The sequence below is a fragment of the Odocoileus virginianus genome, chromosome 3 (assembly GCF_023699985.2).
Source record: "Odocoileus virginianus isolate 20LAN1187 ecotype Illinois chromosome 3, Ovbor_1.2, whole genome shotgun sequence".
Lineage (NCBI taxonomy): Eukaryota > Metazoa > Chordata > Mammalia > Artiodactyla > Cervidae > Odocoileus > Odocoileus virginianus.
The window spans coordinates 40,548,758-40,569,382 of record NC_069676.1 but is presented as its reverse complement, the minus strand read 5'-3'; the positions used below and the strand labels follow the sequence as shown (position 1 = coordinate 40,569,382).

Below are 20,625 nucleotides of genomic sequence, written 5' to 3'. Positions count from 1 at the left end.
CTCCACTGTGGGACCCACAAAGGACCCCAGGCTCAGGCTCAGATCCCCTGACAGCATGCTGCCACCCACAGTTCCCAAATATCCCTCACAACCACAGCTCAAATCCACCTGTTTTATTTTTTGTTTAAAAAATAAAAATAAAAAGGAACCAACCAAACAACAAACACAAGGAGGCCGCCTGGTTCCCTTGGGCATGGGCATGCATCTGGGTTGGCAGGCCTGCGTGTCATGCCCATCCCGTTGCGGCTGTGGTTGATATGAACACATCACCAGGTGTGGGAGGTGCTAACCAGTGGCAGAGTAAAAAGAGGAGTTGGGGTGGACGAGAACCAGTAGTCTCAACGTAAAGTGCATGGCAAAGGCTGGCATGGGGCCACGCCGGGCCCTCTCCCTCCTCCCCTAGCTGGGGGAAGGGGCTCAGCACAGGATTGCAGTCAGCAGGAGGTCGTGTCCACTGGCCACCGAGGGAGGGCCAGATCCCAGTCCCTGCTGTCGCCCAGCCACAGTCCTCCAGGACCCTCTGGCTTCCAGAGGAGCAGTCAGCACGGAGGGCGCTGTGGCAGCCTTCCTGGGCGGTGGGCAGCAGGCCAGCCGTCGACGGGAAGACTGAGCAGGACCTGGCCGGGGCTCCTGGAGACAGACTGAGACCAGGACACAGACAGGTCACTTCTGGGCCAAGCAAGGTCCTGTGTCACAAGCAGCACGCTCTCCCTGGATCCCTCCAGAAGATGGGGAAACGGAGGCCTAGTCACGCAGTGCTGTCAGACGCCTCCACTGGCCAGGGAGAGCTGCACTGCCTCAAGGGGCCACCCCAGGAATCTCTGGTCGCCTGGTGGGATTAAGCAGGGCCCTTGTGCCACAGAACCAGGCCTCCCTGCAAAGAGTTTCTACCCCACCTGACCGGTTCTGATACTGGCAGGTAAGTTCTATGGGGGCCATTTCAGAGGCAGCTCCCGGGGAGAGGAGGCATGGATGGACAGGGGCTGGACCCTCAGGCCTCCACCCCGCTGCTCATATCCTGAATGGCAATGGGGGCACAAGCACCCCTGAGGCCCACCCAAAACGCCCTTTGTGGACTGGGTGGTCAGAGCTGGGAAGAGGGAGCAGGGAGAGGAAACGACAACCTCAGTCAGAGCACAGCCCCCTGCACCCCTCAAACTCCTCCAATGCCAGGAGCAGCCTGGGCTGGACAGGAGGCAAGCCCCTCGGGTCTGCAAAACAGGCTGTCAGCTTGAGGGGCCTTCCTCCTGCACACACACACACCAAGCCCCTGCACCACACCAAGTAGCCAGTATTCTGCAGAAAGTGACTTCCTTCAACTCCAACCCAGACTCCAGGGACAGTGACACAAACCAAGATGGTAGTGTCCACAATGTGCCCCCCCACCCCTCTGGTCCCGGCCCCATCCTACCTGCGGGCAGCCAACCTCACTGCTGTTTGCAGGCCGACAGCCGGCGGATCTTGCTGCTGGCTGAGCAGGCCTTGCGGGCAGGGTTGGAGGCAGCGCTGGCCCGGCGCTCTGCCCTTGACCTGGTGTTCAGCTGGGTGGTGTCGGTGCCATTCACGCACACAGCCTTGGGAAGGACCCGGTTCTGTGCGCTCCGCCCAGCCTCCTCCTCCAGGACCTGACCTTCAAGGGGAGAGGGCCAGAGTGTGCTGACTGGGGATCCCAAAGCACACACGCTCTGCATCATTCCTGCCCAGACCCAGGCCCCCCACCACCTGTCCCATCTGACCTGCCCGGTCCTGCCACAGGGCCTCATCCAGGGAGCGGGAGGGCGGGCCTTCAAACCAACCGGCCAGAATCAGGCCCAGCCCATGCTCACCTGCTCATTCAGCTGTGAGCGGGGCTCCACACTCAGGTGAGTGGGAATATGGTGGAAGACCAGAGACCTGGGGCCCGAGCCTCAGCTCTCTCACCTGGGTGAAGGCCAGAGCCCACTGGGCCCTGTGGAACACAAGGGGCTGTACTTGGGCCAGGCGTCCAGACTCGATGTCATTCTCGAAACAGCCCACCCTGGCTCTCCATGCCAGGCACGAAAGAACAGAGAGGCAGGCTCGGGCACCTCCCATACCCCATTCCTTCCCACGTGGCCTGCCAGCCCTCACTGGGTCCTGGGGTCCTGCTGCATGCCCGCTGAGCAGTGGGGGAGGGAGGGGTGCAGGAGCCCAGGCTGATCACAGCACACCCTCCTCCCGTGGATACCAGGAAACCACCACAGCTGCCTCGAGCCCGTCTGGTCCTCACACAAGAATGCGTTTCCACCAGCGGTGTCTGGGGCCTAACTTGGCCTCTGGACCTTGCCGGAAGCCCCCTAGGCATGTCTACAGGCAGCAACTCAGGTCAGAACTCAGAGCATGGCAGAGTGGGCGGGTGTCAGGAGCCTGCTCTAATGGCGGAGGGGGCTGCCAGGGTGCTGAGTACCACAACGCTACTCAGCCTCCAGCACAGCGACCACAGCTGGGGGGTGGCCGGCAAGAAATCTGCTCCACTTGCCCTCAAGGCACCAAGGGCACTGGCTCAAACAAAACCATGGTGGGTGGCAGGAAGAGGGACAGACCAGGGAGACCCTGGTGAGCAGATCATGAGACGGGACTGGAGCAGAAGCAGCCCCAACACAGCCTGCCGTTGGCCTAGGGGAGTTCGGCAAGGGGCAGCTGCCTGATCTCACTGCAGGCTTGTCCCCCATCTGGAGTAGGGACATTTCTGGGCTAGGGGTCTAGCTTGGGCCCAGAGAACTGCTCTTGGACAAGCATTCCGCACCCAGGAAGAGTAGACCAGGCCTCTGGCATAGGCCTGAAGGGACGGCGTGTGGTCAGTGCCCAGAGGGGCTTGGGGGATCCGGCAGGGTCCACACTCAGCCAGCCAGACACCTGTCCCAGAGCCCCAGTGCCTCCCAAAGGAGAACACCTTGATCCTATCCCGCCAGGGACAGAGGTCCAGGAGGCCTTACTTAGGACTGGGCTGTGGCCAAGGTTCCCAGGGCAGGGTCTCTGACCTGACCCCAGGACCCCAGTGGGAAACAGCTACAGCCAGCCACCATGGGCACCAGAGGCCTAACATGTGCTGGGAGGGCGGGCCCATGCCCGCAGGCCACCCTGCACACAGGCTCTTTCTACAGAAAACACCTGAGCCCTGGCCAACGAGCCAGAAGGAGGCAAGCAGGACCGCACACACAAAGCAGGCAGACCTTTATGCGGAGCCAGTGGAACCAGCCCCGGGGGCAGCACAGAACCGCAGATGCGGTGGCGGGGCAGTGGCCTGGCCTCCCTCAGACCCTGGGCAGGGTCAGCGAGAGCCCACGGTGCACAGGGCGCGGGCCGGGCGGGGTGGTGCTACACTAGGGCCTGGGCTCTGCCTGGAGCTCCTCCAAGGCCCTGGCCTCAGCTTCCTCTCCAGAAAGTTCTGAGCACGGGCTCTCCCGTGGGCCTCTCTCTCTAAGCCCTGCCTCAGACGCCTCCTCGCCACCTGGGGAAGAAGGCCAGGCATCAGCAGGGCACCGGCGCCGAGAGGGCCACCAGACCCTCAGGCAGAGCCCCCGGCCCTCCTCCCGACCGGGGCTCACCGGGCACTGTGAAGTCCTGAGTGTAGATGACGTCGTCCTCAATGTCGAAGAGCTCGTCATCCACGTCATCGGCACAGCCGTGCAGGTCCTCCAGGTAGGGCACCACTGTCATGCCCCGCCACCGGTCCTTGCAGTCCGCGCTGGGCGGGATGGGCACCGGCTGCTCGGCTGGCGGGTGCTTCTTCCGGAACCAACTGTGGGAGCGGGTCATCAGGGTGTCCAGGCTGGCTCCCCACACGGGCCCACCCTCAATTCCCACAGAGAACTACGTGGCGTGCAGAGATGGAGAAGGGTGGGGCCAACAGGAGAGACTGAGCCGGCAAGACCCCTGCACCACGCCCTCCCCCTCCAGCACCCAGCCGGGCAGGAGACTCACCTGTGCTGCCGGATCTGCTGTATGGAGAACCGCTTGGCCGGCTCATACTCCAGCATCCCTGCCAGGAGACCAGCCGGGGGCGGGGTTAGCGCGGGCAGAGGCCCCGCCCCTGCCTGGGAGGGGTGGGGGGGCGTGGCGCGTGTGAGCGGAGCCCCGCCCCCGCTGCAAAGCGAGATCAGGAAGGAGACCGGAGCAGGCTGGAACACAGGACAAGAGCCCACCCCAGGGATCCTGAACCTGTCCACACGTCCCACGAAGACAAAGCACAGGGGTCGACCCTGCAGTGCCCGCCCGGCTCTAGCCAGCAAAGCCGATGACCGGCAATCCCTGCCGGAACCCCAAACCCCCAAGGCGGCAGCAGGAGAACCAGGGGCCTCCAGAGGGACACACCCTAGAACCTGTGTGAAGGCGTTTGCCCAAGACCCGGACATGCAGAAGAGGCAAGGCAGCCCTGTAGGCCTCGCTGGGCTGCCCCGAGGTGGCAGGGCTACAGGGGTGCAGAGCCCACAAGCCCTGTCTACGTGCACCCCCACCCCCACCCCCCACAGGTGGCTTTGTTCTCAGAAAGTGTAACTTTGGGATGCTGGCCCTCAGAGCTGAGCATGAGTGGTGCAGAAGAGGAAAGGTCATGGTCACAGCCCTGTTGTGGGAGAGCGAGGGCAGGGCTGGGGCGGTGTTCCAGAGACCTGTGGGCAGGAGGCTCGCCGCCCAGCTATGCAAGACCTCTAGGCAGGCACAGGCAGAGAGGACAGGACACTGCCTGGACCTGGGGGACAGGGATACCAATGCCCTCTGCCATCTCGTCAGCCAGACTTGGGGCTGCTTCTTATTTATTTGGTTGCGCTGGGTCTTAGGTGCGGCATGAGATCTAGTTCCCTGACCAGAGATTGAGCCAGGGCCCCCTGTATTGGGAATTTGCAGTTGTAACCACAGGACCAGCAAGGAAGTCCCCCTAACTTGGGACTGTTTCAAGTGTTCATGGGAGTGAAGGCAATAACAGGTCATCATCTGTGTCACTGGAGCAAAGAAAGCTTTAAACAGAGAACTCCAACTCATCAGTCCCCGTTGAAGGAAGGAGGGTCTGAAACATCAATCTTTGCTAGAGCTGGGGGAGGCCAGGGGTGGGGGTTGGGCCATGAGCCTTCAAGGAACACTTGGGCAGGGAGGGCCAGGTCTGAGTCGGTGGGGCTGCCACCTCCCACACTCCAAGAAGACCCTGGGAGGGCGGGGGAGCCCAGTGCCTGGCTGCCAGGGTGGCCCTGATGCAGAGGGCAGGACGGGGTTGCACCACTGCAGAGCACTTGAACTGCAGCTGCTCAGCTTCACTTCACCTTCACTAACAACCAGAGAACTGGCGTGACTCGGTCATCAGGAGGCTCCGGAGCCACGCAGGACTGTGAAGCAGCTTGTTCATCTGTAGGCTACATATAGGCTAAAGCACGGATTAGGTGTCTGGCACAAGCCGAGCGTCAGGTCAGTTACACAAGGCCCGGGGACTGTGGGTAGAGGACCTAGGACGGTACCAGTCACACAGGCAATACCCTGGATGTGCTGTATCATCAAAACTAACTTCACCAGAGAGCTCCCTGCCAGTGCAGGGGTGAAGACTCGGCGCTTTCACTGCTGTGGACCTGGATTCAATCCCTGGTCAGGGAGTAGGATCCCACAAGCCATGTGGGGTGTGCAAAAACATAAAACACTAACTTCAGCCAAACCCCAGGATCCTGGTGTGGCTTTATGGGGGCCACGGTGGGCCAGGCCCCTGTGTGCAGGGACAGTGCCACCTGCTAAGCAGCCTGGGAACTGCAGCAGAAAGAGGTCCTGCAGGAGACCCCCTCACTCTTACTTCCCGTAGGGATGGGTAATCAGGACAGGGTGGAACCAACACCCAGGACAGGTGGCAGAGCCCAAAGGAGCCAGGGACTCCTCGCACACTCCACTCGGGCTGCTCTCCAAGCCTGGCTAGGCTGTGCCCACCTCCCATGTGGGGGGGTGGGGCAGGCGGCTGTGGCTGCGGCACAGAGGTGGCTCAGCTCTCAAGAGGCCAGTGGTCTAGGGAAGACCCTCGGGAGCCCCCACACCTGCAGCCTGGCCTCCACTCCAAGGGCCTCACCTCTGAGCAGGTCTGAGAGCGGGGGCCCGCAGTCCCCCGGGATGGTATAGTCCCCCTTTCCGATGTTCTCAAACAGCTTGTAGATGTTGTCGCCCTCGAACGGGTACAGGCCTGTTGTGATATTGTACCTGTGGCCCGGAAGGACAGACCAGTCAGAGCCTGCCCTGTGGCCCTGGAGCCTCTGCCACACTCCCCCACCCCCACTATACACACCCCACCCCCTGCAGGGATCGGACATGAGGACGATGGTCTGGAACACACAGTGCTGTTGGCTCACTGTGAAGACACGAAAAGCCACTGGACTGTGCACTCTAACAGGCTGGGTCAGGGGACACCTGTCACTGAGCTCTCAGTGGAATAAAATGGATGCCTCTTTGTCCAGACCATCAGCTGTCCACGGGGCTGCAGCGCCAACTCGCCTTGGGTGGAAGAACACAGGCCCCCTCGCTACTGCCAGGCTTATGGAGGGACAGACGCCTGCAAGGCAGTCTGGGTGGGAGCCAAGCATCACTGGTGACTCGTGATATCTTTAAGAATTCAGCCCCAGGAGTCAGGACAGAAAGCCTTGCCCAAACAGTGATAGGTGACTCGCGCAGGGGCAACAGCACAGGGGGATCAGCGCAGGGGACACCAGCACAAGGCGAGGTGGGCCGAAGGACAGCTGGTCCCAGTGTGTGCCCCCACCCACAGGAGTTCCTGACCCTGGCTCGTGGCCTCCCCAGACATAGGGGACTGCCAGGAGGGGCAGGTCATGAAGGCCTGGAGTCTGAACCGAGTGCCTGGGGCTGGGGTGGGTGAGGTAGAGGGACCCTGGGGTAAAGGGACCAGGCCCAGGGCACTTACAGCGTGACTCCTGCTGACCAGATGTCCACCTTGAAGCCAGAGAAGGTGTCCAGGCCATTGGCGATCTCAGGTGGCTGGAACGCTGGGGAGCCCTGGCTGGTCCGGCACGTGTCATCCTCAGCAAACGGGTGCAGTGCCTGTGGCAACACCAGGTAGTCCTTAGGAAGTGGCTCCAAGGGCTGGACCCCATGCCCAGTCCACCCTGGGCCCCCCCACGCACCTCAGCCACACCCAGGTCAGAGATCTTGAGCGTGCCACCAGTGGTGAGCAGCAGGTTGCCGGGCTTGATGTCCTTGTGCACGATGCCCTGGCTGTGCAGGTACTCCAGGCCGTCCACCAGCTGGCAGAAGTACCTGCAGGCACAGCTCTGTGACCACCACCCAGGGCCAGCCACCTGGGCTGTGCTGTCACACCAGTCTCTGGCCTGGAAAGAGCCATGCTGCTCACCGCCTCTGCCCCCTGTCCCCTCCTACCACAGGCCAGCTGGTCCTACAAGCAACTGGGGGCTGACTCTCCAGGAGAACTTGGCCTCGGGGCAGTGAGGCCCGGTCAGGGGCTCCCCCAGCACCAGGAGGCCCCACAGCCTCAGGCAATGGGCATGCGGGGCAGTGCGTGTGCAGAGAGGAGCCGGTGGGCTGCTGCACGGTGTGCACAGCAGCCAGGCTACACAGTTGCAAATTGTGCGCCAAAGCCCCGAGTTTTAAAACACACTTGAACTTCCATCTCACTCATGCTCAGAATAAGCTCTCTGAACATAGGACCAGGTCCTTTAAGGCCCTGGCCCGGAGTGACCTACAGGGGTGGGGGCCGCGGTAGGGCTCGAGCTCACTCACCCATGGGCCTGGCACACAGGGAAGCGCTTCTCGGGCACGCTGTCCAGCATCTCCTGCATGCCACACACGCAGTACTCCATCACCATGTACGTGGGCCGTGCTAAGGAAAACACGCAGCAGGCACCCTGCTCTGGACAGGATGGGCCCTCAGACACAGACAAATGCTGGGGGTGGGGCTGCAACAGTGCAGTGAGTGGGAGCACCCGGGAGGGATCATGGGCACTGCAGTGGATCCCCACCCCTCCATGGATCCTCCAGGGCCGTCCTGTGGAGCTCAGGACGCCACCTTTGGGCTTAGCCTGCACAGTCCAGCATGAAGGCCCCTGGTTGTTCCATCCCAAGGAGGAGCTTAAGTCTTGCCCACCCCCCCCCCCCCAAGGGGAATGAGGGATAGAGGCCCATGTGGGCCCTGGGAAAGAGAAGGCTGGAGTTGGGGGTGGGGAAGGGGAGGGAGTGAGGAAGGGTGGGAGCCAAGGTCAGGTTGAGGTCCCCCAACCACACCTCTTTGTGGAGAAGAGCCCAGTCATTCTGCATCCAGCAGGTCAGGGATAGACCCCTCAGCAGGACCCTAGGCCCCTAGACCTGGGCTCTGGGAGTCGCAGCCAAGGAGAGGGGAAGGCCAAGGAGACTGCCCATATGCCCACCCACCGTGGGGACATGCCCACCTCCCCACCCCCTGTAGGATATATCTTCTGCTTCTCCTCGTTGTACAGCACATCCACTAGCTGGATGACGTTCCTGTGCCGTAGCCTCCTCAACAGCTGGATCTCCCTGAAAAGAGGATGGGTGGTCAGTCAAGTCCCGGCAGCCCAGCTGCACCCACCATGTGGAGGGCACCGCACAGAGGGTGCTGGGTCTGCCAGAGCCTGGCAGGGCTTCAACACAGCAACAAGACCAGGGACATCCAACACTTGGACTGAAGGTGCATGGAGACCACAGCAAGGGTGCACGGGGCAGCACGAGGGGTGTGGGAGCTGGGACTCCAGAGACAGCCCACTCCACCCCCACCCCTGCTGCCAGCGCAGCTCCTGAAGATTCTCTGCAGGAGCCGGTGGGCGTGAAGGGGTAAAAGCTGGAGGTCTGTGAGGAGGCTTCACAGAACGCTAAACAGAGTCACCAACGGACCCAGCACCTCCACTCAGGGTATGTGGCTGGGAGGACTGAGTAAAACACGACCTATGCACATGTGCTCACGGCAGCACCATCCATGGGAGCCCAAGGGTGGACACAATGCCAGTGTCCCTCCACACCCAGGAGCATCCCTCAGCCCTGAAAAGGAGAGAAGCCCTGATACTTGCTATCATGTAGACAGGCCCTAAGGACACGATGCTCAGTGAGAGAAGCAGACACAGAAGGACACGCAGGGTGTGATTCCACTGATGGGAAATGTCCAGAACAGGCTGATCCACAGATAAAGAGAGTGGGTTCCTGGTTATCAGGGGCTGGGGAGGGGATGGGGTGACAGAGGAGACAGGGCTTCTTTTTGGGGTGATGGAATGTCCTGGACCTACACAAAGATGACCATTACTAAGAAGATACCAAGTGCCATGGTTATGTGAGTGATGACTCAATAAAGGTTTTGTAAAGTCCTTACCAGGAAGCCCACGCGTGAAACACAGGAACATCGGGGCAGGTGAGGGCCCATTCTCTTGAGACTCAGCTTCCACCCCTCCCACTGTCCACATTTCATGAAAAGGTTGCCTATTCCAGAAAACCCACCCCACCCTCATAGACCAGTGCACAATCCTGGGCCCTCATAGTGTAGGTCCTCCTTCCACGTGGATCATGGCCCAGCACTCAGAGCGCCCACTCCCTAGAACCAGTGCACAGGAGGCCCTCCACTTGCAGAAGGAAACACAGCTTTACAATGGCTTCTTGCAAGCCCACTGGCTGCCCCGTCCCTGCCCAGGGTCCCCTCCAGGCCAAGAGGCTGCACATCTAAATGCTCCCCTGAGCTGAACCGGGGGGAAGTGACTCAGAGGCTGGGCCCCAGGTTCATACCATCTGACCACCGGGCATTTAGCCTCCTGTCCAGCTCAGTGAGCAGGGACCACACACATGGCAGCTCCACCTGGGCCCTGACCCTGGCTGTGCGGGCTCTGTGGGTACGTGGGAAACAGACTCTGATGCGAGGAGTCCCCCACATCGTGACACGACAACCAGGACATCTCCCAGGGTCTCTGGGTGTCCCCGGGGACAAGGCAGTGTGGTGAGTCCTGGTGGGTGGGGCAGACTCCCCAACCCTGCCTCTGGCAGGTCCTCCCTCAACCCGCCCAGCTTGGGCCCACTGTGGACCCATAGGTCCCACTCACTCCTGCAACGGGCCTTCCCAGGCTGCTGTGGGCCAGGCACTGGGTCCGTGGGCACCCTGTCCTGGGGGCCCCGTCATACGCGCCAGGCCCACCAGCACTCGTCGGCAGTGGTCCTGTGCTCCCAGGCTTCCTTCCCCCATCACCTCATAGCTCTGACTCCCAGCCTGCTGCCGGCTCCTCAGGGCCAGAGCTCAACTGTGGTGACTCAGGGCCCCTCCCCTGCCTATAAGTTCTCCACCCCCTCAATCTGACAGAGAGGTGGATACCCCAGGCCGTCCAAATGGAAGCCTTTATCCTGACAGTGGTGACCAGGCCTCTGGGGTCTCTGCTGCATGCTGCCTGGTCAGAGTACAGAGCAGCTCCTTTCAGAGGTGCCAGGAGAGAAGGCCCTGGGGAGGGGTCCCAGGGCAGCTCCCTCAGTGTTTGATGCCGGCTGGGCTAACTGGCCAGCAAGGGCACCCACCGCGGGGATGGGATTTGCAGCCCAGAGGGGAAAGCGGTACGTGGCAGCAAGCTCAGTAGAGAGCCCACAGGCTGGGGCGGGGATAGGACACAGGGCCCAGTACAGACCAAACTCCTGCGGCATGGGGACAGCTCAAGTGACCATCCCCATCGGCCTCCCTGCTAGACACGGGAGGGGAGACACGAAGGAGGGCCCAACCCAAACCGTGACTCTTGTGGCAACAGGACAGCCCAGGTGACCGTCCGTCCCCTCTCCATCCAAAGAGACGCTACATAAACCCACCTGTGGAGACAAGGAGCCCTTGACACCTGAGCCAACACGTGGCCACCTCGGGGAGGCAGGCCTCACAGCCAGACTTCAAGAAGCAGCCCCAAGTCCTAATGTGCAGCCTCCAAACTCAGATGCGGCTGCCAACCACACGCGCGGTGGTGTTTGCCCCAGGCCTGCCCAGGCGTGGATAAGCCCAGGCTCTGCCTTCTGTGCCATGAGTACCCGTCCCGGGACCATCTTCCCAGCCGAGCCTCCCCCTCTGACCACTGCCACTGGGGCAAGACTCCTCTACAGGAAAAGTTTAACGCAGGAGGGACCCCCAAGCAGTGGACAGCACTACCCCCCACCCCACGTCAGTAAAGTCAGCTCTGGAGGGAGGGCCTATGCAAGGGCCCTCAGTCAACATGATCACAGCCTTCCAAGAAAGTGAGTGAGCCTGCTGTCAACACCAAGGAAGGGGTGACAACACCAGGGAAGGGGCCACTGTGTCAAATTCTAAGAGAAGGGAACCGCACGCCCACAAGGCCAGGACCAAGGTCCAGAGACAGCACAAAGACACACTCCGAGTAGGTGAGGGGGTCCAGGAGGATCCCTGAAACATGCACTGCAGGGGCCGAGATGTTCTCGTCACCTAGGAGTAGCACCATTGGCCAGAGAAAAAGAAAAACATTATTTAAAGAAAGAGGAAAGCCAGGCGCTCAGCCAGGATGCAGGAAGTGAAGTGAGGGGAAGCAAGCCTTCCGGTCCAGCCGCAGCTGCTCAGGGAGGGCATCACAGAGACCCGCCTGTGGCGCTGGGAGCAGAGTGGACCCAGGGCGGGCTCGCTGACCGCCCACAAGCGGAAGGCAATGAAACAGCCGGGTCCTAAAGCACTGGAGTTCACAGAGGGGTGCAGCTGCCCCCACGGCCACCCACCTCAGGGCGCAAGGACCTGCCACCTCACTCCCTCTAGATGCTGACGGGTCCACAGAGAGCAAGGAAGGGGTGATGGCTGCTCCGGCCGAGGGTCACTGAGCAAGACCCCCTCACCACTCGGTCCTTCTGCTGATGCTTCCAATCATGTGGCAAGGGGCAAGAGACAAAAATGAGGAGAAACTCAAGAAAAGTGAAGTTCAACACAAAACACGTGCTCGCACAACTGCCGAGCAGCACAATTCCTAATGGGCATCAGCAGGGGATGACCCATACGTCCACTGACGGGGATGAATACACATGTCCACACACATGGGCATCAGGAGTAGATGACCCACACGTCCACTGATAGGGATGGATACACACATGTCCACACACACACACACACAGGAGGGGATGACCCACATATCCACTGATGGGGTCAGATACACATGTCCCCCTACACACACATGGGCAGCATCAGAAGCTCTGACAGTTGCTACCATGTGGACGCACCTGAGAACATGAGAGGAAGAGACACAGAACACATAGTGTGTGATTACACTGATGGGAAACATCCAGAACATGCCGATCCACAAACACAGAGAGTGGGTTCCTGGTTGTCAGGGGCTGCGAGGGGGAGCAGGGGTGACTGCTGACAGGGATGGGGCTTCCTTTTGGGACATGGACTGTTCCAAAACTAGAGATAGGTTGTGGTCGCACTCTCCAGGAAAGTACCTGACCGTGAGTTACCTGCTCACAGCTGAGTTTCACATCATGTAAAACGTGTCTCACTAAAGCTGTTCAGACAACATGCCACCTCCGGCTGTGTAGTAGACACATGATAATGGGCGACTGGGCCGTGACTTCCAACAGGCTTCTGGGTGAGGGACAGTGTCCCCTACGCCCCAGCCTGGGGAGTCCCTACGGCCCCCGGGCTCCACTGTGTCTAGTCACCCCTCAGCCAGGACGTGCAATGACAGCCTGGGTGCCTCAAGCAGCAGCCGTGCCCTGGTGATGCCAGCTGGCCTCAGGGAGGAAGCTTTACCAATACCTGGGTAGTGGGGGTACCAGCAGATGCCAGGACCTGGCAGAGGCCACTTGGGATGCAAACAAGGGCCAGAAAAGTCCAGGCTCCGCTAAAATCCCAACCACTCACTCTCAGGTCCAAGAGCCTACCAGTCACCACTGCTGGCCTGGAGACTGGCATTGGGCACTTGGGCCAGGACGCAAGGCAGGAGCACCAGGAACGCTGATGAGGAGGGAAGCTAGCAGGGCCCCGAGTTGCCAGTCCCGGCTCTGCACAGCTCACCGAGCACATGCATCTGGCACACAGCAGGCACAGGCCCTGAGCTGCCCTCTCAAAGAGGGAATGTGGGGTGGGAGAACGGAGACTGTCCCTGCTTCTCAACAGCTGATGGAAAAAAGCCCACAAAGAACAAGACCTTGTGACAGGTGAGAATCCTGGGAGCTGGGCCCACCTGGCCTCCCAGGGGTCGGGGCAGAAGGGTCTACACTCACTATCTGTACAGGCATGAAGCCCCAGGGCTGCCCCCGGCCAGGGAGACACCAGCGTGGCCTCAGTGGCTGACTGGAAAAACAAGCAGATACAACTTACATGGAAAATGACCCTTTTCATTAAAAAGTTCTTAGATTGGTAAAGAGAAGTTCGAAGGTGTCAGTGTTAAAACGACGACTGCTTTCTTTTTCACTTCTTGATGCTTTTCTGAGTCTTCCTATTTTACAACAAGAACAAGTTAGCAGGACTTCCCTGGCAGTCCAGTGGCTAAGATTCCGAGCTCCCAACGCAGGGGGTCCAAGGGTTCCATCTCTGGGTTGGGAAGATCCCCAGAGAAGGGCATGGCAATACCCTCCAGTAGAAAACTCACAAACAGAGGAGCCTGGCAGGCTATAGCCCATAAGGTCGCAGAGTCAGACACGACTAAGTGACTTACACACATTAAAAAAAGAACAAAGAGGGTTAGGCACAGACCACAGCAGCCCTCCTGGGAGAAGCCACAGGAGGGGAGACTTCCTCTGTCACACACTGCATTTCTTAAGGAATGCGTCCAATCCCAACTGGAGCTGCGGGACTCCTGAGGCTTTTCTGGAAAGTTCCGGACACTTCACTCCATGAGAAGAGTCTGGAGTTGAGTTTATTAAGTCTCTCCAAGACAAAGGAGCCTTTTTTTCCCCCTGTAGCTGCCTTGGCGGCAAGGCTGACCCAGAACCCTGGATCTTGGGGCCCTGGTTGAGCACCCACACAAAGCAGTCCAGCACGTATCATCAGGATTCAGGACAAGGGAACAGGATGCTCAGAGCAGGGCTCGCCCTCACGACATTCAGGAAGGAGGCGTGAGGGTTCTAACCTGAAGGCACACACCCAGTGGGCCCTCCCAGCACCAGCCCGCAGGTGGCCAGAGCTGTGTTCGGAGAGGGGAAGACCTGTGCCTCTGGGGCTGAGAAGGACGAAAGGGTCCGACCCTGCAGCTGTGGCACCTCACAGTGACCCCCAGGCCGCTGTGGATGCCAACAACCCTGCCTCCCCAGGGCTTCCTTCGATAGACACTGTTTCCACAGCTCCTGAGACCACAGCTGATGGCTCAGGAAACCAGAACTGGGAGCCGTGATCCTCTGTCGGGTGGCCAAGCAGGAGGGAATCTCTGGGTGGTGATCGCCCTCTAACTTGACCTTGGCCACGTACATTTGCAGATGGGGAGGGGCTTCCTCAGGTGTGCATCACCCTTTGGAAGAACTTGGAAGAACTCGGCACTCACCCACCTGACACCTCTCCCTCATCTCAGGCTGGGGCATCTGCAGATGTTCCAGGTGCACGCCCCTGGTCCCCCACTTTCTCTGAAGCCCCCGGGATGGCCAGCAGTGGCTGGGGCAGCCCTAACCAAACATCAATTGGTGCTGGAAATGAGCCTGGCCCCTCCCAGCTTGGGATGCAGCAGAGCGTAAGGCACCAGACACTAGGGCAATCTGCGCCAACTCCATCCAGGAGGGCTTGTCCAGACTGGAAGAGTCCAGCATCCCACTCCTGGGACAGACTCAGGGATGAGGCCTAAGAGGAGCCAGGAGGACAAGGACCAGCCCTGGAGAGTATGTGTGTGTGTGTGGGGGGGGTTCCCTTTCTGCCAGGAGCATCCAGAAGCCCACTGCCCCTCAACCTGCAGTGGTGGCCAACTGGCAGCCCGAGGGTCACCTCTCCCCCACACACTTCTGGATTAAGGAGAAAAGGTGACTCAGAGAAACAGGGAGTGGGGATTGGATCAGAAGTGTGACCTAACTTAGCCTGCAGGAGGGCACTGGCACCCACTGTCCCCTGGTCTGTCTCGTCCAGGACACTGGTGGCTCCTGCCTAACCCTCAACATGCAGGTGACAGATGGGCACAGAGAACTGGCTGGGCTGATCCTGCCCTTGCTGAGGGTCCATGGCTGGGGCACGGTCCGCAGCCGGTCTGGCCCCACTGCCCTGCTCTCCAGGTGTCCCACAGAAGACAGAAGCAGCTGGGTGCTCACTGTCAAACTGCCCGGAGAGCAGGGGGACCGGGGGGAGGGGTGAGAGTGATCAGGGAACAGCACTCCCAGGACTGGCCAAGGTCACCAGCCAGAACTGCCGCCTGGCCCGTTAGATAAAGCCCTGGGCTGGGGTAGGGTGGGATCCCCAGGCAGCAGAGATAAGGAGGGGGTGTCCCCTCCCAGAGCCAGCAAAAAGGACGGAGGCAGGGCTCCCACCACCTCAGGGATGCCTATGGCCAGACAGGCACCTGAAAAAATTCTGTGTAAAAAGTTTGCGGGGACACAAGCCGACCCCCACTTCTCAGGAGCCACCGAGCCTGCAAGTCGTGGATGTGTCCTGTGGCACATCCCAGGCGAGTGAGAAAAGGCCAAGTTCCCCCCTGCAGGCTGATAAACCAGTGCAAACAATTATTTTTGGCAACCGCAGCGTCCCCCTCCAACAGGGTAAACAAATGGCGTGTCCCAGCCCTAGTAACAGCCTCACGCTGGGAGGAAACCTGCTGGCGGCAGGCACAGCCCTTCCGAACCCAACTGCTTTTGGTTTTCCGAAGCCAAACCAACACTGGCCGCCTCCACCGGGTACCTGAGCCCTCCGGACAGCTAAAAGGGCACAGGGGGAGAGGGACTCCCCCTTCCGAGGAGCGCCCCGCAGCGGCTGAGAGCCCAGGACGCCCAGCCGCAACGAGCGATCCTGACTTCACCAAAGTCCCCCAAAGTGTTGCCCACGACTCTCCCTGGCAGATCGACTCGGGGTGCTTAAGGAAACGGAGAACGAAAGAAAGTAACCGAGAGGAGAAGGGAAGAGGAAGGGAGGGAAGGGGAAAGGAGGGGGCCGCCCAGCGGCGCGCGTCCCCACCCAGGAAGCCCGCACTTACTTCTTCACGTTGGCCTCCCCGTTGGGGATCCTTCGCAACTTCTTCTTCTTGAGGATTTTGACGGCTCTTCTGCACAGTGTCTCCGAGTCCAGCACCTCCTTCACCTTGCCGTACGACCCCTCCCCCAGCAGGTCCCCCATCAGGTACTTTCCGATGAGTTTGGCCCGCTTGCGGCGGGGCTGGTAGATGACCTCGGTGGAGTCGATCCGGTGGATGAATGTGTCCATCCCCACCGACATCAGCTCGCCCTCTGTAAACATGCCCAGCTGCTGCGGGTCCGCCACCTCCATCCTGAACTCCAGGCCTACGTCTCCGGCCGGCGGTCCCTTATCCCCTTTGTGAACTTCGCGGGGAGCGGTTCTTCCTTTTGTTTCCCCCCCACCCCGCCTCAAAATTCCCTTCTCCAAAATTAAAAGTCAACAAAATCGAAAAAATAAGAGAAAGAGGAAAAAAAAAATAAAGGAAAACCCTCTTGGAAAAGAAACGATTGTACTGAACGTAAGTTCAAAAGGCGCGGCTGGTCCAGAGCCCGGGCACCCGGGCGTGCGCAGCGTCCCAAGTTTGAGGGCCGCCCGACCTCGGAGCTTCGGGGCGGGCAGGCGCGTCCACGGGGGCCCTCCGGAGGCCGGTGGGGCCGCGAAGTGCTAGGTCATCCTCCAGGGACTTTAGACCCTCGAACGAACACGGACGCGGCCGGGCCGAGTCTTCTCCGCGCCGTCCATTACCAGCGGGCCATGGCGCGCGCCCGGGAACCCGCGCAGGCCAGCTCTGGGGCTCCCAGAGCTGGGCAGGTGAGCTTTGCCGGGGGCAGGGCGCGCAGCTCGGGGGCGTCTCCCGCCGTCCGGGGCGCCCGAGACGCCGGCAGGTGCGTATCCGGGGCGCGCGGGGCACCTTCGTCCAGCTCGGCCGGCTCCCGCCAGCGCCGGGGCTGCCCGGGGCCCGCCGGCTGCAAGGAGCAAGCCTCGTCCGAGCCAGCCGCCGCCCGGGCGCCCGCACACCGGCCCGGGACACCGAGCGACCGCGCGGGCCCGGCGGGCGCCCTGCCCCAAACGGCAGCCCGCGCTCGCTCTCCGCCCGAATGCCGTCGGTCGCGGACGGCGGGGCGCGCGGGGCTCCGGGCAGCCGAGGCGGCGCAGGCCGCAGGCCCCGGACCGGGGTTCCCGGGGTTGCCGGGGCCCGGGCGGCGCGTATCCCGCCGCGGCTGCCGCGCGTGTGGAGCAGGCGGGGCGGCGCGGGGGCCCAGCCCATGCAAGGCGGCCGCGCTGCCGGCCGGCGCCCGCCGCCGCTACCGCCGCGCCCCGCCTCAGTCGCGGGCGCCCCGGGCCTCCTCCCCCTTCCGCGCCCGACACGCCGCCGCCATCTTGTTTACCTCCTCCCCCGCCCTGCACCGCCTCTCCGTCGCACGCCCGCCGCGGGCCCGCCCCTCGCGACGCCGACGTGCACGCCCGTTGGCCTAGCCGACCAGCCCCGCCCCCGCAGCGAACCCTGCCGCCAGCGCCCATTGGGCCATTTGGACCCGGGCGGGCCCTGCGGCGGGGATTGGTTCTCGTTTGGCCCCGCCCAGGGGGTGGTTACTGCACTCTCATTGGTCCGCGGGCACGCCCGTCAAGTGGAGGGGGCGGGAAGCAGGCTCGGGGAGGTGAGAGTGGCGTTGACCTAGCTAAGATCGGAGTTCACAAAGGCCAAGGGGCGCCTCGGACCGGGAGTCGGGGGAGGGTGTCTGGGCGTAGCCCTGGCTGGTCGGTTGCAGCTCACAGATGCTGGTGGGCGCCTGATAGGGTCTGTCCCCCGAAATCCCTTTTGAAGCGAGGTCAAGGGTCAAAAAGTAGCCGAAAGTGGCCAACTGAAGGCAAAAAACCTTTTATTAAGCATCTCTCAGACCAGACGGGGCTAAAAGTGCGCTGGACCATCTCTACCCTAAAGAATCTCACGGGGTAAAACGCAGTACTCAGCTGACATGGTGCCAGCAAAGTGCTTTGGATGAAAAATACTGAGATGGCAAAATACTAGGGCTTGATGAAACTGAAAATTCCTCCAGGCCTCTGGGGTTTTTCTATCTTTCTGTTTTTTATCACTTGATTATTTTGCCAGAACAAACTGCTTGTCTTTAGTGGGAACGGTGGGAGCTGACACCGTCAGATTTGGGCTCCAGGCTGCGAGTTCTGAGCCTGACACCTGTGGACTGCCTAAATCTATGTGTGAAATTGAGTGTGTCCTTGTGTGTGTTCTTAGGGACATCTAGGACTTTCATCAGATTCTCAAATGACCTACAGAAGGCGGATTGCTGTGGCTTTGGGGGTGGGGGGACCACAAGTCACACCAACATACCAGCAAGCCCTAATCAGAACGTGTAGATTAGCCCCAAATTCCTTTTCCTTAATCATAAAGAGCAGAGCAGAAACCAATGAAGCAGAATAGAAAAAACAAACAAACACAGGGAAAACTGATGAAGCCAAAAGACTATTCATTGAAAGAATTAAAACAACTGATTAAAACTCTGGCCAGACTAAGCAAGAAAACTAGTTGACCTAAAATGATTAGATATAGGAACAACTCTATGTCCAAAATTCAATAGGAAATTGACCAACACCTGAAAAGACACTAAAATGAAAACTCTATGAAGAAAAAATAGATAATCTGCATAGTCTTAGATTTATTAGAGAAATTAAATCTGTAGGGGAAAACCTTTCAACAAAGACAATTAAGGCCCAGATGTTTTCATTCATGAATTTCCATCAAACATTTTGGGAAGGACTTCTCTGCTGGTCCAGTGGTTAATTAAGAATCTGCCTGCCAATGCAGGACACACCAGTTCAATCCCTGGTCCAGGAAGATTCCACATGCATCAGGGCAGCTTACCCCCTGTGCCATAAGAACTGAGCCAGCACTTTAAAGCCTGTGCTCTGCAATATGGGAAGCCCCAGCAATGAGTAGCTCCCACTCTGAGGCAACTAGAAAAAGCCCATGAACAACAATGAAGACCCAAGGCACCCCCCAAAATTTTTAATAATAAAAAATTTTAAGAAGAAATAACATTAGTTCTAAACAATCTTGCAGAAAACAAAGAGGCAACACTGCCCAACTCAAATTCCTTTTGGTATTTTCTATGTTTTTAACTGCTGACTTATGCCCAACTTTCTTAGAGTCTGGGGGTATTTGATAATTTTGACATCCCACTCTCCTTCACTCCACCCCTCTCCTGATGTGCAGGACACATGGAAGGACATAGGAATGTTTGGTGATCATTGCAGAAAGAGTATGTGAAGGTGAACTCTTGGCTCAAATGTGATCTCCTCCAAGAAGTCCTCCTGGTCATTCCCTCCAATGTAGCCCCTTTCATGTTTAGTTTTCTTCTTAACACTTGTCACCAGCAAAAATTATCTTATTTGTATATATATTTTCCCCATATTTCTTTAGTCTCTGGAACTGCACTGGAAGCTCTCTGGGGCTGAGGCTAGATATGTCTTGGCCACTGCTGTATCCTCAGCAACTTGAGCTGTCATTCAGTACAATAGCCACTGGCCACATGTGTCTGTTAAGCTCCTATAATGTGGCTGCTGGAATTGAGATGCGCTGTGAGTGTAATACACACTGAATTTATATATACATATATATATAATGTATTTCTTTTTGATTGCACTGGATCTTTGTTGCTATGCTCGGGCTTTCTCTAGTTGTGAGTGTAGGCTACTCTTCATTGTGATGCAGGCACTTATCACTGCAGTGGCTTCTCTTACTGCAGAGCACGGCCTCTAGAGTATAGGTTCGGTAGTTGTGGTGCATGGGTTTAGCTGCTCCTCGGCATGTGGGATCTTCCCGGACCAGAGACTGAACTGGTGTCCTTGCATTGCAAGGCAGACTCTTAACCACTGGACTACCAGGGACGCACTACACACTGGATTTTGAAGGCCTAATGTGAAGGGGAAAAAAGTATGTATGATGTTTACGTACGGGGCTTCCTGGTGGTTCAGCGGTAAAGAATCTACCTGCCAATGCAGGAGATGCAGGTTCAATCCCTGGGTCAGGAAGATCCCCTGGAGGATTAAATGGCAACCCGCTCCAGTATTCTTGCCTGGGAAATCCCATGGACAGATGAGCCTGGCAGGCTATAGTCCATGGGGTCGCAAAAGAGTCGGACACAACTTAGTGACTAAAGAACAACAATATATGTGTATATCTTATTAATAACTGTAATATGAAAACAATAACATATTGATCGCATATTGAAGTGATAAATTTTGGATATATTAGGTTAAAAGAAATATATTATTAAAATTAACCACTTCAGGGAATTCCCCAGTGTCCCAGTGGTTAGGACTGGGTGCTTTCACTGCCTGGGCCCAGGTTCAGTCCCTGTTTGGGGAACTAACATTCTGCAAGCCACAGGGTGCAAACAAAACAATAAATTAAATAACATAAAAGTAACACTTCATTGGAGAAGGAAATGACAACCCATTCCAGTATGCTTGCCTGGAAAATCCCATGGACAGAGGAGCCTCGTGGCTATAGTTCATGGGGTTGCAAGAGTCTGATACAACTGAGTGACTAAACAACAACA

The 20,625-nt window shown here is 58.8% G+C and overlaps 1 protein-coding gene across 2 annotated transcripts; it reads right to left on the bottom strand.

Annotated features, from left to right (window-relative positions):
• Positions 1 to 98: 98 nt before the first annotated feature.
• On the bottom strand, positions 99 to 16,357 carry STK11 (serine/threonine kinase 11). 2 transcript variants are annotated; one of them, XM_020890335.2, is made up of 10 exons: positions 16,068 to 16,357; positions 8,419 to 8,502; positions 7,732 to 7,821; positions 7,119 to 7,251; positions 6,899 to 7,035; positions 6,056 to 6,183; positions 3,943 to 4,000; positions 3,567 to 3,760; positions 1,412 to 1,630; positions 99 to 641 (listed from the first exon to the last, which is right to left on the bottom strand). In XM_020890335.2, the coding sequence occupies exons 1-9, from the start codon at positions 16,355 to 16,357 to the stop codon at positions 1,428 to 1,430; spliced, it is 1,317 nt and encodes a 438-aa protein (XP_020745994.1). In that variant the 3' UTR covers positions 99 to 641; positions 1,412 to 1,427. The 2 variants fall into 2 exon arrangements, with proteins under 2 accessions (XP_020745994.1, XP_070321404.1); XM_070465303.1 differs by lacking the exons at positions 99 to 641; positions 1,412 to 1,630 and adding an exon at positions 3,177 to 3,469.
• Positions 16,358 to 20,625: the final 4,268 nt, after the last annotated feature.